Source organism: Pithys albifrons, chromosome 11 (assembly GCF_047495875.1).
Source record: "Pithys albifrons albifrons isolate INPA30051 chromosome 11, PitAlb_v1, whole genome shotgun sequence".
NCBI classification, from domain to species: Eukaryota; Metazoa; Chordata; class Aves; order Passeriformes; family Thamnophilidae; genus Pithys; species Pithys albifrons.
In genome coordinates this window covers 22,569,053-22,584,734 of record NC_092468.1, presented here as the reverse complement: position 1 = coordinate 22,584,734, position 15,682 = coordinate 22,569,053, and the positions used below count along the sequence as shown (strand labels likewise).

At 44.3% G+C, this 15,682-nt stretch overlaps 1 protein-coding gene across 4 annotated transcripts in view; it reads right to left on the bottom strand.

Moving 5' to 3' along the window:
* PHC3 (polyhomeotic homolog 3) overlaps positions 1 to 11,461 on the bottom strand; it is a 29,183-nt gene extending 17,722 nt beyond the window's left edge. For 3 of the 4 annotated variants that reach the window (XR_011698793.1, XM_071567025.1, XM_071567027.1), the window contains exons 1-8: positions 11,394 to 11,461; positions 8,572 to 8,719; positions 7,692 to 7,850; positions 6,225 to 6,302; positions 4,530 to 4,688; positions 3,958 to 4,056; positions 2,613 to 2,853; positions 196 to 1,040 (exon numbers count right to left, since the gene is read on the bottom strand). Coding sequence is in view for 3 of the 4 variants with exons in the window: in XM_071567025.1 (XP_071423126.1) it covers positions 196 to 1,040; positions 2,613 to 2,853; positions 3,958 to 4,056; positions 4,530 to 4,688; positions 6,225 to 6,302; positions 7,692 to 7,850; positions 8,572 to 8,697 (1,707 nt within the window). In the remaining variant the exon portion in view is untranslated. The remainder of the gene's footprint in view (positions 1 to 195; positions 1,041 to 2,612; positions 2,854 to 3,957; positions 4,057 to 4,529; positions 4,689 to 6,224; positions 6,303 to 7,691; positions 7,851 to 8,571; positions 8,720 to 11,393) is intronic. The other variant, XM_071567026.1, reaches the window with a different exon arrangement.
* Positions 11,462 to 15,682: the final 4,221 nt, after the last annotated feature.

Here is a 15,682-nt window from a genome sequence, read left to right as displayed (position 1 = left end):
GAACATCCATTACAAAAAGCCAACAAAAAATAAACCAGAGGAAAAAATGTCTATTGTTTTCTTAAAACTCATTTCTGTAAGCAGTAACTTTCTTTCTGTCCTGTCTAGCACCCGGTTTAGCTCCCTCTGAAGTCAATGGGCCAGAATCACAGCTCTGGAGAAGCCCAGGATAAAGGATGCAATGCTGCCACTTACCACTGGAGTTTCAATGGGAACTGATGGCTGCACCTGAAGATTTACTGCGACGGTCTGTGGTGGTGGGAGAGTCTGAAACGGCAGCTGGACCAAAGCTTCCGCAGCGGGAAGTTCTTCCTCAGAAACCAGAGTGTTTTGAACCAAAACCTGGCCCTGGGACAGAATTTCAGGCTGCACTTGTAAAGGCGGCACCGACTGCAAGGGCAGCGGTTGGATCTGTGAGGACGATGCCGCCAGCGGGATGGGAGTGGATTGCAGGGCAGGGTATTGCGGGTGCGGCGCGGGGGGCACGAGTGGCGGTGCGGGGGGCACCAGTCCGGGCTGCTCCACCGCCCCGATGTGCACGGCGGGCGAGGGCGGCAGCGGCAGGTGCGGGAGGCTGAGCGGCCGCACCGGGGCGGGCGGAGCGGGAGGGGCGGCCCCGGGCTCCGGCTGCAGAGCCGCCGGCACCAGCGAGCCTGCCTGGGGCTGGATAAGGGCTTGCGGGTGGATAATTATCGTGGGGGACTGACTCGGGGAGTGGGACGGCGGAGGGGATACCACCACTGACTGCTGAGCGGACTGGGATGGGGTGGGAGAGAGCGGCAGAGGCGGAGGATGGACGTGGATGGGCGAGCAGTGGGACGGGACGCTGCTGGGAGCCGGAGGGAGCCCGTGGCTGGGGACGGGCAGACAGTGCTGAGATGGAGGCGGCTCCTGGCCCGAAGGAGTCTGGAGTGCGATCGGTTGGACTTGCTGCTGCTGCTGCAGGATCAGCTGATGGTGGGATATCTTCGGAGGTGGTGAATGAAGGGGGATCTGCTGATGCTTTACTAGAGAATGTGGTTGCAATGGAGAATATGAGGCTGTGAGAGGGAAAAAAATTGACAATTAGTATTTATTCTTCAACTCCTGAAAGCATTATAAAATACTTTAAAAGGTTTTCACTTTAAAGATCACATTATTTTTAACACTTAAGAGATATGTTTAGAAATATCTTCTTTCACAGCATACAGCACACAAGAACAATTTATTAGGTGATAAGTATCTATTTCCAAAGCAAAATTGATTGACCCTGAGATGAGCTCAGTTGGTTAAAACTTGGTTGTAATAATGCCAAGGTCATGGGTTCAATCCCCTATGTGGGCCATTGACTTAAGAGCTGGACTTGATGATCCTTGTGGGTCCCCCCTTCCAACTCAGAATAGTCTGTGAAAATGCAGCAATGAACAAAGAAACACAGTCATGCTTTTTACATATATACACTTTCTAGATAAAAGTACATAAATTTAACTTTTTGGTGCTAGTACTAAGATTATTGTTAATCCAGACTTTGCTTATTTAAAAATTTCATGGGACTTCAGGTGAATTTAACCTTTGCTTTGAAACAGACTGGAACAGAAATGATAAGTATGTCACAATCAACAGGACTTGATAACTGCTAAGTTAAAGTTTACTTAGTCTCTAAAAATAGTATTATCCAAAATTCCAAGAATTCAGGATAAATTTAAACCATCGGAAGTATTTGCCTGAACTTGAACTCACAAACTGAGAGGTACAAACCTAAAAATACTGCAACTTCCAGAAATATCACATCACCGTTAAGGGAATCAGAGACTCACTAATTGCTTACAGCACACACACGTCCTGCACATGCAAATCTTGCTTTGCCTTGTCCACTTGAGACAAAACTCATTTATGCAGGTGTTTTATGGATTTCTTCCTTACCAAACTGAGTTCTGAGAGCATTAGGGCTCAGTTACCTCCAGAATGTCTGTCTCCAAGTCCTGCTCTGTCTAAAATCTGTCCTTAGTCAAGCTAAATTCCACAGACTCCAGACCCATTGTCTAAGCTACCTTCACTGTTCCAAAACAAGGAAGCGAAGATGCAAATAAGCTGCATGCAATGGAAATGCTTATCTAACCACGTGCAGGTTATTGTCACTTCTCTTAATACAACATACTAAGATTCTGAGCATTATTACCCATGGATTTATAAAGGTACTTGATATAAGAACATTCTGATGATATAGACAAGACAGGAAAAAAAACCAAAACACCAGCAAAACAGATTTTGATGAGAGCAAGAGCCTTGAGGTGGTTTCAGCCCACATATTGCTTCCCAGACTGGGGATGACATGTCCTGACAACAACCATACAGAGACCAGGAATGAGAATCTTGTTTGTACTGTCATTCAACTGTGTATTGCAATTGCTGTTTTGTGCTTTTACTATGATTAAAGAACATTCCTGCATCACTCTGCTCAATCAACGTTCTGTGCAATGTCCAAAATCAAGTAAATTTACTATTAATTTAAATGCTATTCATGTGGAATATCTAAAAGAACCCAGTCAGAGAGCACTGAACTCTGACAGAACCATAACATACAAATTAATTTTAACTAAAATAACTCTGCTGTAGCTCCATTTTCATCCCACCTGGTGTTACCAAGTGATGTATGCTGGATGTCCGTGTGACCGGCGTGCTCCGACACTCCGGAGTTGGGCTCTCGCCTTTCCTATTGCTTTCTGAGGGATCTGGTTGGCTGCCCTTGGAACTGGTGACAGGTTTACTGGGGCACAGGGACAATGACTGAGTTTGGCTGCTGCTCTTTGGTGGGCCATTCTGGGAACTTGACAACACACCCAGCTTCTGACTGCGCAGTGTCAAGTTCTGAACCTGGGAAATGAGCAAAACATGAAAAAACTCAAACAATATAGAAACATCTGTGACAAACATCAAGCAAAAATAGCAAAAAAAATTACATTATGTAATGCTTCTCATCCCATGTGATCAAAAGAATCTAAAAATCTGCATATTAAAGTATCTTTCAAGCTGTAAAATTTAGAGGACAGGGATCTTTATCAGTTCAGTGATAAACCACAGAAAAGTCTTTTGATCCTTATTGAACTTCTAAAAGAAATAGATATTGTTCATTAATTTGAATTAAAACTTGCATTTTTCTCTTTTATTGTACTTTCAAAGTGAATGACAAAAGCCATCATAAGGAAAAGCCATTTTATTTTCATACAGACACTGCAGAAGTGCAATGGTCTGTGAGTGAGCTTTCAGACACCAACATAAACCAGACCTTGGGTAATCAGTGGGATCAGAATCTGCTCTGTGTTATCCACACATCAACACAACTGAGACCTTTGTTTCTACAGTGATATTAATCTACCTTTCCATGATACCTCCAATGTCACATGAAATAACAGATTTGCCTTCTGAAAGTAAATCAGTCAGGGACTATTTTCATTGAGGTCTGTTCTATCACAGCCAGATTCTGCATGTAACAATCCTACAGGCTGAGCTAGAATTTTATTTTCAAGGATAATGATTTGTAGCACTAATTTACATCATATTTACATGAAAAAGAGGACTAAATTATTATCATCATCCACTGTTTTGACTACACGATCCCTGCCTCACTCAACATTTAGCACTCATACAATGAACATTTCACTTCTCACTGCTCAGTGTGTCACCACAGGACACGTTCACATCCTGCTCAGAAGGCAAGAGTAGCTGTTTCCTCATTGCCATGCAGGAGGCATTTACTGCAATCCCACCCCTGTGAGCACAACTCAACCTTCAGCACACCTTCACAGATAAGGTGACCTCCACTGACACGGGAGGGAACAGCTGGGGTTTGGCAGGAGCACCAGTGCAGCTCATCAGCTCTGTGGTCTCAACTGAGTAGTTTTTCTAAGCACACATTTCCCCCTTTAAGTTCTGGCCCACTCTGCTGGACAGAACTGTAATCAGTTTACACAAGCTCACCTGAGTCGCTGCAGACTGACAGGAAGATGAGGAGGATGATGAGACAACAGGAATGTCAGACTGGACAGCAGCCACAGTGGTTGCAGGAGTGAAAATAAGCTGTTAAGCAAGAAAAAAAACATATGCTGACAGACTGAAATTTTTGAAATCTGTAAAAGAAATGCAGCATCTTAAGGACATACATAACTTACATGTACTGATGTGCAGATTCTAAGATTCACTTTTTTACTATTAACTTACTCAAAGAACAATTTATCATGATAGTTTAAGTAAATAAAACTAAAAGATAATAATGTAAAAAATATAATAATATAAAGTATTTGTTCTACATGTTGAAAAAACCTTTAAGATTTATAAACACCCCTATGATCTTTTATACAAATGTTCAAGAGGACTTGCCCTCCAATTTTACAAATGAGTGAAACAAAGACAAGAGAGCAGCCCAATATCTAGTATAATAAAGAAAGAGAACTTTGGTCTTCCAATCTGTCAAAATGTTATTTAACAAGCAAAGCTGTGGAGATGAGGGGGATGGACCTGAGCCAATCTTAAGGCCTGTAACCACAACTTACCATTTGAGCTCGTAGATACATTTGAGCCTGGCTGGCACTCAGGGTGGGAGAGGTGCTGCCCAGCAACATCGTCTGCTGGGTGATGCTGCTGCTGGTGTTGTTGGAGGTCTGAGAACGGCTTATTATCTGTGCAGGTGTAGGAGAGGTGGAGAGGTTAATCTAAGGAAACAAAAATATTGCTTCTGTCATGGGAATTCAGTCATCCTAGGGTTTAAAGCCAGAAAGCCTTTGACAAAAATAGCAGGGGCAGTTGAAATCTCTGAACTGCAAAGGTATCAAAAATATATTGAGCCAATCATCACAAAACTGAATTCTGGCAAGATTGTATATTCTGATTCTTTAACTGCAAGCAACCACTTTGCAGTAAATAATAAGCAGTTACGAGTATGAGCAATGATATCATGAAGTCTGAAAAATACACCTCACAGAAATACACATTACAGAATATGTAGCACAAGCCCACAATATTTTAAGAAAAATACCTGAATTTTAATATTTAAGCATTTTAAAACATTTATAGTATCTGCCTGGACTGGTATCTTCTGTTATGCTTGTTATGCAACCTGATCAGGACACTTTGTGCCACCACACACAGACTTTAAATCCTCATTTTACATAATGTGCACATTAAAAAATGACTGAAGACTAAAATGTTCTCTAATTTCATATTAAATGCTTCTCAATAACTGTTCTGTAGCATCTTCTCAAAAAACAAAAAAGCTGTTGTGGTTTTGGTTTTCTGTTTTCTTTTTCTTTTCTAACCAGTCTAACAGAGTTAAGTGCCCAGCTCTTTTTCATCACTTACTTAAAAGATTTCCTTGAAAAACCCCAGCCCAATTATTCTGTTAGTTTAACATCAGACATCTTTAAAGACTTGCCCTCCTAAATTTAATGAATGAATGATTTTACTTCTAACAACTGTAAGCCAAGCCAAGCTATGAGAGCTTAAAAAAATACACAGTTAAATCAGTGAAGTTATGCACTGGAGTCATGAACAGCTCGAGGGTGTGACTAATAAGCAGGATGTCTGTAGGACTAACAAATCCTACACCAGACAACTGTAGAACTGTAAAGACTGTGAAAATTATATGTCTGAAGATGCCACTTAAAGAAATACAGCATGAACTGAACACAGAGCTCACAACTGAAACCTGAGCACATGCCTAGAATATGGGAAATGCAAAAAAAGATGCATGATAAAAGATGATAATCAATAAAAGAATGAATGCTATAAAGATTTAATCAGTTTCATAAATATATGTGAGTATTGACTTTGATTTTTATGATTTAGTGCTGTTTAATCACTGATACACAGTTATGATTTTAACCTACTGTAGCGCCCTCAATAAAGAAATAAAGAATGTCAAAAATCCAGTAAGAAATTAAGTAAGAGTATGAGAGCTCAGGGAGTGACTCTTGCAGGAGCCTGAACAGTCCCTGGTGCTTGTGGAGGGAGCAGCTGCCCCTGAGAGGACCAGGAGGGGGCTGGGACTGGGGAAGCCAACAGTGGCCAGCAACAACAGCACACAGTGCCCAACACTTACTACAGAGTTTTCATGCTCCTGTTTACTGTGTCTGTAATACCAACCGTAACCCTACAAATTGCAACACTGAAGTATTTTCTGCTTTTCCCAGTAGCCACGTAATAACCAAGCAGGGTTAGGAACGGGTGGAGGGCTTTGTTCAGTTACGTACCGAGGTCTGCGACATGCTTGACTGCTGAGTGACACTCCCAGGGGGGGAAGGACATTGCCTCCCACCTGACAGGCTTGCCTAAATAGCAAGAATACGTGTCAAATACTGAAACCAGAAAGTGTTTAAGTGATGTTCATATTATTGTATAAACCATGAGAAACAACCCTCTCTACCTTTACCTTTTTTCTGAGTTAACAGTAAAAACACTCAGTGGAAATAGTTTTCAGCAAAGTGCACTCTGCTCTATGGAATCCCACCTGCAGGGTGCTAAATTCCTTGAATTCCTACCCAATTTCAGATCCAGGCTTGAACAAAAACTATCAGGGGTAAAGTCTATCAAGCTGTTAATGATGGAGCTGACTGGTCAGCTCACTGCCTATGGTGCTCAGAACTTAAAATGTGACATCATTGAAAACTGTCGTTCTTAAAACACACGTAATATTTTTACTATCATTAGAATCCTCAAAAAAATAAAAAAAGCCTTACAAAGGCTGTGAAGAACATCCTCATGTTCTAAAATGATAATTTACGTATGCATACCTAGAGTCTACCACAGCAGGCTATTCCAACCCTTCTGATAATACAGGGACAGAGATTTGGGTTTCTGTATGAACAGACTGATAACCAAAACTCCTCAGCTGTCCCCAGCCTGTTTTCCTTTGCTCTGTCTCAGTAACTGTATATCCACACACCAATCCATCACAACAAAAAAGACAAATCAATGTATTACAACAACCTAATGAAAAAGTCATAGAAGGAAAAGCCAGGAGCCAAAAAGAGCTAGTTCAGTTCTGACACAAAGCAGCCATTTCCCTGAGGTCTTTAACTCCATTTTAGCATTTCCATGTGTAAAATCATTTACAACCACCTCTCTGCAAGATCATATTCTCAATCTAAAGTCAACTGAGGCCAAAGGAAACCTTGTCACTGCTTGAGTTCAAAATGGGTCTCCCCCAGTGCTCCCTAATGTTAAAAGCTGTGCTTCAGGAATGAAATGTCATTTACCTCCTACATTTTCACATTCAAAGTTAAAACTGAATTTTGAAATTACTTGCAATGCAGCCAGATGTGAGGCAAAACACACTACAATGTTCATTATTTTTATTTGATTTCACTAAGATACACTGCTATTCATTGCTTTCCTCATCAACGTTTAGAGAAAATTATGGGATGAAGACTGAAGCAGTCTATTTTTAATATTTATTTTATTACTGCTTGATGATTTACATGATGCATTACACTGCATGCAGTAAAGCATGGAATGGTTGCCTACTGTAGCATCTATACCACTGGACAAAACCCTCCAACAGTCTGGAGGGAGATACAATTTAAAATAACAACGTCATTAAAATGTAACAGTGAATTATGTTGAGGCATTAAGCTCAGGCACTTAAGCTGTTATCACGTTTGACAATGGCTGTAGCCCTGCTCTAGATAACACACCGTTCTTTGTCTCTTCACTCTCACCTGTGGAACAGTTGCCAGACTCTGAAATTGGGTACTGCTTAAGTGCTGCTGCTGCAGAGCAGCAGTCTGCAGCATGAGATGCTGCTGTTGGGCTGCATACATCTGCTGGAGGTACTGAGCAGCTGAGCTAGGAGGACGATGCAAGGCCTGCTGAATAACCTGTGATGAATCAGTAGGTAATTAATTACAATTACAAAGCACACACCATGCTGACATGATGTTGAAGTTTACCTTTACAAGGACTTAACACCAAATAAGTTCTTTTCACACCAATTATGTAATAGTGAACTTGCTGCTCTTGCTGAAGTCGCAGGGCACTGTCAGCATCAATTTATCCACACTCCCAAGGACAGCCTGACAACATCACACCCAACACAACATCCCAGGCTCTCAGCTGCTTCAACACAGCCTACACCATGTTCTGCTTTTCAAGAGACCAGGGCAGTGTGAGACAGCCCCAATTATCACACCCAACAGAATGGACTGTGGAGCTAATTTCAAGAGAAGCAAGAGGGGACTGGATCCCAAGCAGCAGCTACACCCACACAGACACCTCGGGATCACTGTAATCAATGTTGGTCCAACAAACAGCTTTATTTTGTACAGGTTTATGTTAATAATCCACACCCTTAGCACATGATGAACCAACTGAACTGTCTAATATAACACTTCCCCTCTCCTTTATTTGAGAGTCAGGTCTGTACCCTGCACTATCCTTAAGTCTGATACCCTTCAGTAAACAATATCTGAAAACAATCAAGTCAGCTAATGAGACAGACAACAGCAATTAAGACTGGAAGGTTAATCCTGTGTAAAGCATTGTGCAATGCCTGTACTGAGAGCTCTGCACAGGCAGTGAAGGATATCCCACACCCAGTACCTGCACGGCATGTCTGTCGGGGCCGCTGTAGACGGAGATCTGTGGGAGGGGCGTCCGGGAGGTGGAGGTGGTGGTGACAGTCGTGGTGGATGCAGAACAGGTTGTTGTGTTTGGTTCATTCTCCATCGCTGTGCAGCGCCCCACCAGCCTGGCAGGGTTGAGATCACAGTGGGTCACAAACAGAGGGCAGCACACACCAGTTTTAAACACAAAAAAATATCTAATTTTGGCTGAGATAAAATAACAGACAGTTTTCAAATGGATAAGACTTATAGAATCACAGAACGATTTGTGTTGGAAGAGACCTTAAAAATCATCTAGTCCAACCCTCTGCCATGGGCAGGGGCACCTCCCACCAGCACAGGTTGCTCCAAGCCCTGTCCAACCTGGCCTTGGACACTCCCAGGCCTGCCCACCCTCAGGGAAGAATTTCTTCCTAATATCTAATCTAAGTTTGTGGTATTTGCTATTACTTGATGGAATTTATTGAGAAACACAGCTATGACCCAAGATCCATCAAAAGTTGCAATAGAGGACCAGCTTGGGAATACACACAGGATTTCCAGGCAGCTACTCAGAAGGAGCACTGACATCTCCCTTTCCCTCAGCCCAGCACTGAAACTGCTGGTTGTTCTTGGACATGGAGCAAAACCTGTTCTTGGAAAAAATCACTGGTGGCATGTTTTGTTTGGAAAGAGAGGGAAAGGATATACAGAAAAATGCTTTCTACAGCAATACCTCACACAACACAGCAAGAACCAGGGGAGAAATGACCTAATCACCTCAGGTGATCCCCCTCAGCCTTATGAGAATTCCCTCTGCTGCAGAGTACAATCTCTATCCCAAAATGTCATCTTTGAAACTCAAATGAATCACAAACCTCAGTACATGAGGGGTGTTTACTTTGGTTTCTTTTTCAGTCTTAGTACTATAATTAACAGGAAGCAGCATAGTAGCTGTTTATTGCTTTTAGAAGGATGTTAAGAAAAGGGAGGGGGGAGAAGATGTTTCCTTCTCACCATAAAGAAGGGCTCAGATAAATAGAGGGAGCTGCAACACACTGGGAGAACAGCAGCTTTGCCAAGTGCTTAACAAACCACCCTTTGGATGCTGCATCAAACGGGAACATAATTAGGAGTTTCAGCTCACACAGCTGGAAGCAGAACACGGCCCTGCCAGGCTCCACCTTCACCTCCCAAACACAACTGCTCTGCAAGCAGAGCTGCACATGATGCTGCAGTTCCTGTAACAACCAAACTTTAACAGATAGATGGTCACCCAAGCACCTCTTGCCTACCATCACACTGGATCCTTACATATATTTTGCCATCAAAGAAAATTCATGGCAATGAAGGATGCTTTAAAAGCAGAGATTCCCTACTAATAAAGTATGATTTGCTGTAAAAAAATTCAGACCTGCTGTGCATTATTGATGCCATTTGTCTGCCTACATCAGAGCACAAGTTAACACACACTGGTTACCACTCCACCTGCAATAAAACCAGCATCACTTCTAAGACAACTTTACATTAATTTCACATAAGTACCTCAAAAAAAACCCCAGTACTGTCTCCTCCAGAGGACATTAAAAGCACTTCAAAATATTTACACCTACAGCTTGTCTGGCTAGTTTTTGCAAAGTTATGCAACCAGTTAGATGAGCTTAAGAAAACAACATTGGATGTATCATTTCCTTCGTTCTCACCCACAGTTTGGATGTGTTATAAGCAAGATGTGCAACATATCCCACTTACTAAGGATTCCATCACAAATTCACCCCTTAAGAGCTGTTAATCCTTTAGCTCAAAGTGTCTCGTTTTCAAAAATAACATTGTCATTGCCCAAGTTGTTCCCATAATGGATGTGCAATGAAAACAGGAAAGAGCTCCCAAACTTCTGCCCAGCAACTCCTCCAACACCTCACTTAGAGCAAGTGTGAGATGCTAACTCAGAGTAAAATTAATTAATTCTGTTTAATGATGACGACCTTGCAATGATGCTCCTGAGCAACTCAAAAGAACCTCCCTAATGCAAAGTAATTTTTAGAAAATACACTAAACTGACTTTAAACAACCACTACACATTTAAGCCAGACCAAAATACAAAGCACAACAGAAAACTATATTGAAAACAAGTATTTATTCAAGCAGTAACAGAACAAAACACCACATAACTTCAAATTACACTGTGCATGAGGTAAATAATCAGAAGGTTTTTTTCCTTTATATTTTTTGGTGAAAGCAAACACCTGAAGTAAAAAAACACCTGGTATTCTATGCCAGTAATGTCAAACTACCCTCACAGTGGAAACGAGAGGCACTGCTCATGTTTTAGAAAGTTTTGGTAAACGCCATGGTAATAACAAACACTGATGATAACCCACAGCCATAAATGTTATCTGAAAATAGCTGGGTTTTTTTTTTAATAATATATACAGTTTATTCTTATTCTTTCCATTCACAGCCTCCCACTACAACTCCAAGGGTACAAATCACAAAAAAAATTACGCAAAATCTCCTCCAAGCCTAACCCCCACAGGCACTTTGGTATGTGACAGAAGGCACTGACAGAAATAACACAATAATAACAATAAATGTTAAAAAAAGGTAATAACAGTAACACAGACAGGGCAGGTGTGCTCTGCGGGCACACACCCCCCGCCCGCGGAGGGGCCCTCGCCAGACCCACCCCCAGCGCCGCCGCGCCCCCGGGGCAGGGCAGGTGTGCGGGCGGGGCCGGCCCGCGGCCGGGGCGCGGTCAGGGCGCGGGTGCCGCCCCCGGGCCCGGCCTGTTCGCCGCGGCTGCCGCTGCCGGACACTCGCCTGGACTGGGTCGCGCCGCTCAAGGCTCGGGCGCCGCCGCCGTGGCCGCCATGTTGTCGCCGCCCGCGCGGGGGAGGCGCTGCGCGCGCGCGGGGCGGGGCCAAGGCCGGGCACGTGACGGGCCCCGCCGCCATGTTGGTGCTGCCCGTGAGGGGCCGGCGCGGAGCGAGGGTCGAAGTGTGGCGTTCTCACCATATCATAGACTCATAGAATCGATTGGGTTGGAAAAGACCTCCAAGATCGGGAAGTCCAACCCTTGGTCCAACTCCAGTCCCTTTACCAGATCATGGCACTCAGTGCCACGGCCAATCTCAGTTGAGAAACCTCCAGGGATGGTGAATCCACTCCCTCTCTGGGCAGCCCATTCCAATGTCTGATTACTCTCTCTGTGAAGAATTTTTTTCTGATCTCCAACTTCAATTTCCCCTGACAGAGCTTGAGCCCATCGTGCCCCCTTGTCCTATTGCTGAGTGCCTGGGAGAAGAGACCAACCCCCACCTGGCCACAACTTCCCTTCAGGCAGTTCCAGACAGTGCTGAGGTCACCTCTGAGCCTCCTCTTCTCCAGGCTAAACACCCCCAGCTCCCTCAGCCTCTCCCCATAGGACTTGTGCTCCAGTCCCTTCTCCAGCCTCGTTGCTCTTTTGGACTCACTCCAGCCCTTCAACCTCTTTCCTGAACTGAGGGGCCCAGAACTGAACACAACACTTAAGGTGTGGCCTCACTAACACAGAGTACAGGGGAAGGGTCACTTCTATGTGTGTATGGCCAGACTTGGCAAATGAAGATTTGGGGTCTCCCCACGTAGGCGAGCCCTTCCAGCCTGTGCAGTGGAGTTTTTAGGTGAGGCTCAGTGTGGGCAGAACTGGCCCCACTGTTTAAGTCCTGAGGTCCATCTGCCACGGCCGACCGAGCTTGGACAGTGACAGGGAAGTCCTCGGGACTGTCACAGCACTTGGTACTAACCGGGGCTGACCCTGTTGAGCATCCAAGATCTGACAGGATGGGATGGCAGGGAGGCATTGAACTGCCAGGGGATGGTCCCACTGAGACTGGAACTCAGGTCCTTGGGATTCAGAGTCCATTTGGAATGGGCTGCCTTGGGAGACATGAAGTCACCATTCCTGGAGGTGTTCAAGGAAAGACTGGACATGGCACTCGGTACCATGGGCTGGTTGACATGGTGGTGTTTGGGCACAGGTTGGACTCTGTCACAAAATTCCAAATGATTCTGTGGTCCTCCTGAGGGGATGGGGATGTGGGAGCCAGGCTGGAGGATCCCCCAGCAGCTGTGGGATCCCCATGAGGCAATGACTGGCTTCATCTCAGTGCAGGGAGGTTGTGGTGAGGGGCCCAGTCCCATCACACCCACAGCTCTGCATGTGGTGCTTTGTGTTCAGGTTACTGTCCACAACATCAGACTCATTCCCCATGTCCAACAAGCCAGTAATGACACACTGGAGAGCGACATGGATGATTTATTTCAGAGCTGCCCCAGCCCACATGCTTGGTGGGATTCTACAAATCCAGCACACCCCACCAGGCCTTCCACGCTGTCATTTATGCACAGAAGTTCAGAGTTAGTCACTTCCCAAGACAGACCCTTTATTAGAATCACAGAATCCCAGAATGGCTTGTGTTGGATGGACCATAAAGCTCATCTCATTCCACCCCCTGCCATGGGCAGGGACACCTTCCACTAGCCCAGGTTGCTCCAAGCCCTGTCCAGCCCTGTCCAGCCTGGCCTTGGACACATCCAGGGATGGGGCAGCCACACCTTCTCTGGGCACCTGTGCCAGGGCCTGCCCACCCTCACAGGGAAAAAGTTACTCCTAATATCCAATCTAAAACTACTCTCTGACAGTTTGAAGCCATTCCCCCTTGTCCTGTCACTCCAGGCCCTTATAAATAGTCTCTCTCCAGCCTTCTTATAGGAACCCTTCAGGTATTGGAAAGTCACAATTAGGTCACCCCAGAGCCTTCTCCTCCCCAGGCTGAACAATCCCAATTCTCTCAGCCTTTCCTCATGGAAGAAATGTTTCATCCCTTTGATCATCTTGGTGGCCTCCTCTGGACTTTAGGATTTATTAGGAATTTCCATACAAGTCAGGCAATCCCAGCTAACTTCTATGGATGCTCCAGGGAAGGGTCTGCACCCGGCCAGGGTCTCTTTGACCTGTAGGTGTGATTTTTAGTATTATAATGAAGACAGCTCAGCTTTAGGATACAGAGACCTTGAGTATTTTGCCAAGTTAGTACTGTATTCATAGACATACATCAACGTGTTGAGTTACTGCATTCCTAAAGCTTGTTAGTTCCAGGATGTCCTTGACTAAGAGATGCATCTGCTGCCTGTCCCACTGGAGAGTTCTTTGTTGGTGATTAGTTTTGAAAGCATACAAAGATTTTACATCTAAGAATGTCCTGACTTCAAATAATTCTGACATAGTCCATGTTTTGGAACAAGGTGAGCATGGCCACAGGGACAGACACTGCAGGGTTCCTGTGGGAGGGGTGGAGTTCAGGCATGTGTTGCTTGGGCCTGTGACAAATAACCCTTAGTTATTTCATGCTTTAGAGTAGGAAAATGAAGGATGTGGTAGATGCTGTTTGGAGAGTGCTGTTGGGAGGTGAATCACAGGATGCTTTGGGTTGGATCATCCAGTTTTACCCCCCCTGCCATGGGAGGGACACCTTCCTGGTTCCCATGGTTAAGGTCAAAGAATCACCTGCTTGTAGTGCTTCTCCATGTATGGAACACCTGCTCCTCAAGGACCTCAGCAGCTCCACTCAGGGCACTGTGGTGAACTATTAACTTCTCTGAGGAATGTGAAACAGCCTTTCATCCCTGTTAACAGAGCTTTAACTTCCTTCCTATGTATGTAACATTGACTCTGAGCTTTCCGTGCTATGGGGAAGACCAACCCTCCTTCTAAACTAACCATGATTCATCACAATTGAATTATGTCAGTAATTCCAGCCTGAAATTAGCAGCTCCTTCATATTACCAGCCAGATGAGTAAACCCAAGCTCTGTAAAGACAAGTAGTCACTATTCCTGACAGATCCAATTCAAGTTTTATGTGGGACATGTTGATAAACTCATCCCTCTCTCCATGAAATATATTTCTGTGATGAAACAACATCTTCTGTATCTCAGAATTATGTAACATTATTACACAGCCTCAGGTATACCAGTGTTTCCAAAGCTGTTGTATTCCCAAGGATACACAAGTGGCTCAGTGCAGTGAAAGGAGGAGAGCTGCAACATCAGACAGGAGTGCTGGTTCATGGCAGTTTAAATATTTGAATGAGAATTAGTTGTATGAATGAGAATGAAATGTTTGACCAACTGATGACGGGACATTTACCCTCAAACTGCGCCAGGAGAGGTTCAGGTTGGACATCAGAAGAATTCCTTCATGGGAAGGGCTGTCAGATGTTCCAACAGGTTACCCAGGGAGGTGGTGGAGTTGCCATCCCTGGAGGTGTCCAAGGAACGACTGGATGAGGCACTCAGTGCCAGGTCTGGTTGACAAGGGGGGGATCGGTCACAGGTTGGCCTTGACTGACACTGAGGGCTTTTCCAAACTACATGATTCTGGGGTTCTATGAAGTGGGGGGAAATCACCAGATATTTCACTGCTAGTTGGGATAGATAAGTTCTTTAGAAAGTCTCAGCAAGTGTCTTACAAAACTGAAACATTTTCCAAAGTATTAGAGATGAGCTTAAACTCTTGAAGGATGATGGAGTTACACTGAGCACAGGTGGGACTCCTGTGACAAGTAGTGACAATTTGCCAGGTCTCATGAGGATGCTTTGCTTCTGTAAAAGATGATGTGATTCAGCAGGAGAAAATGGGATTTTTCTTAGATTAAAAAAGAAAGTGTAGGGGAAATGAAGACTCATGATGAAATACTCTTGGAGACCCAGCAGGAAGTAGAAAACATGTTGGAAGTCCTGGTGCAAGATATGGGTGAGTTCAGGTAGAGCAACGTGTACTTTCTGATGTACAAACAGGATGTAAGACTGTGTGGAAGCTGGGCAGAGCAAATAATGTGTTTCTGAGGGGAAAAAACCAACCAACTACTGCAGGAAGGCCAGGTAGCATGAAAAGAATCTCTATTTTGCAACCACCATTAAAGTAAACAGCAAATAAGGCTTTAAGTTGTTTTATCAAAAACCCAAGGAAAAGCCAAGTGTGTTGATTTGGAAGTGCAGATCTCACCCAGCAGCCTTAACAAAAAGCTGAACTCCACAGTGCTCCAAGACACACATCCAGATGTGATG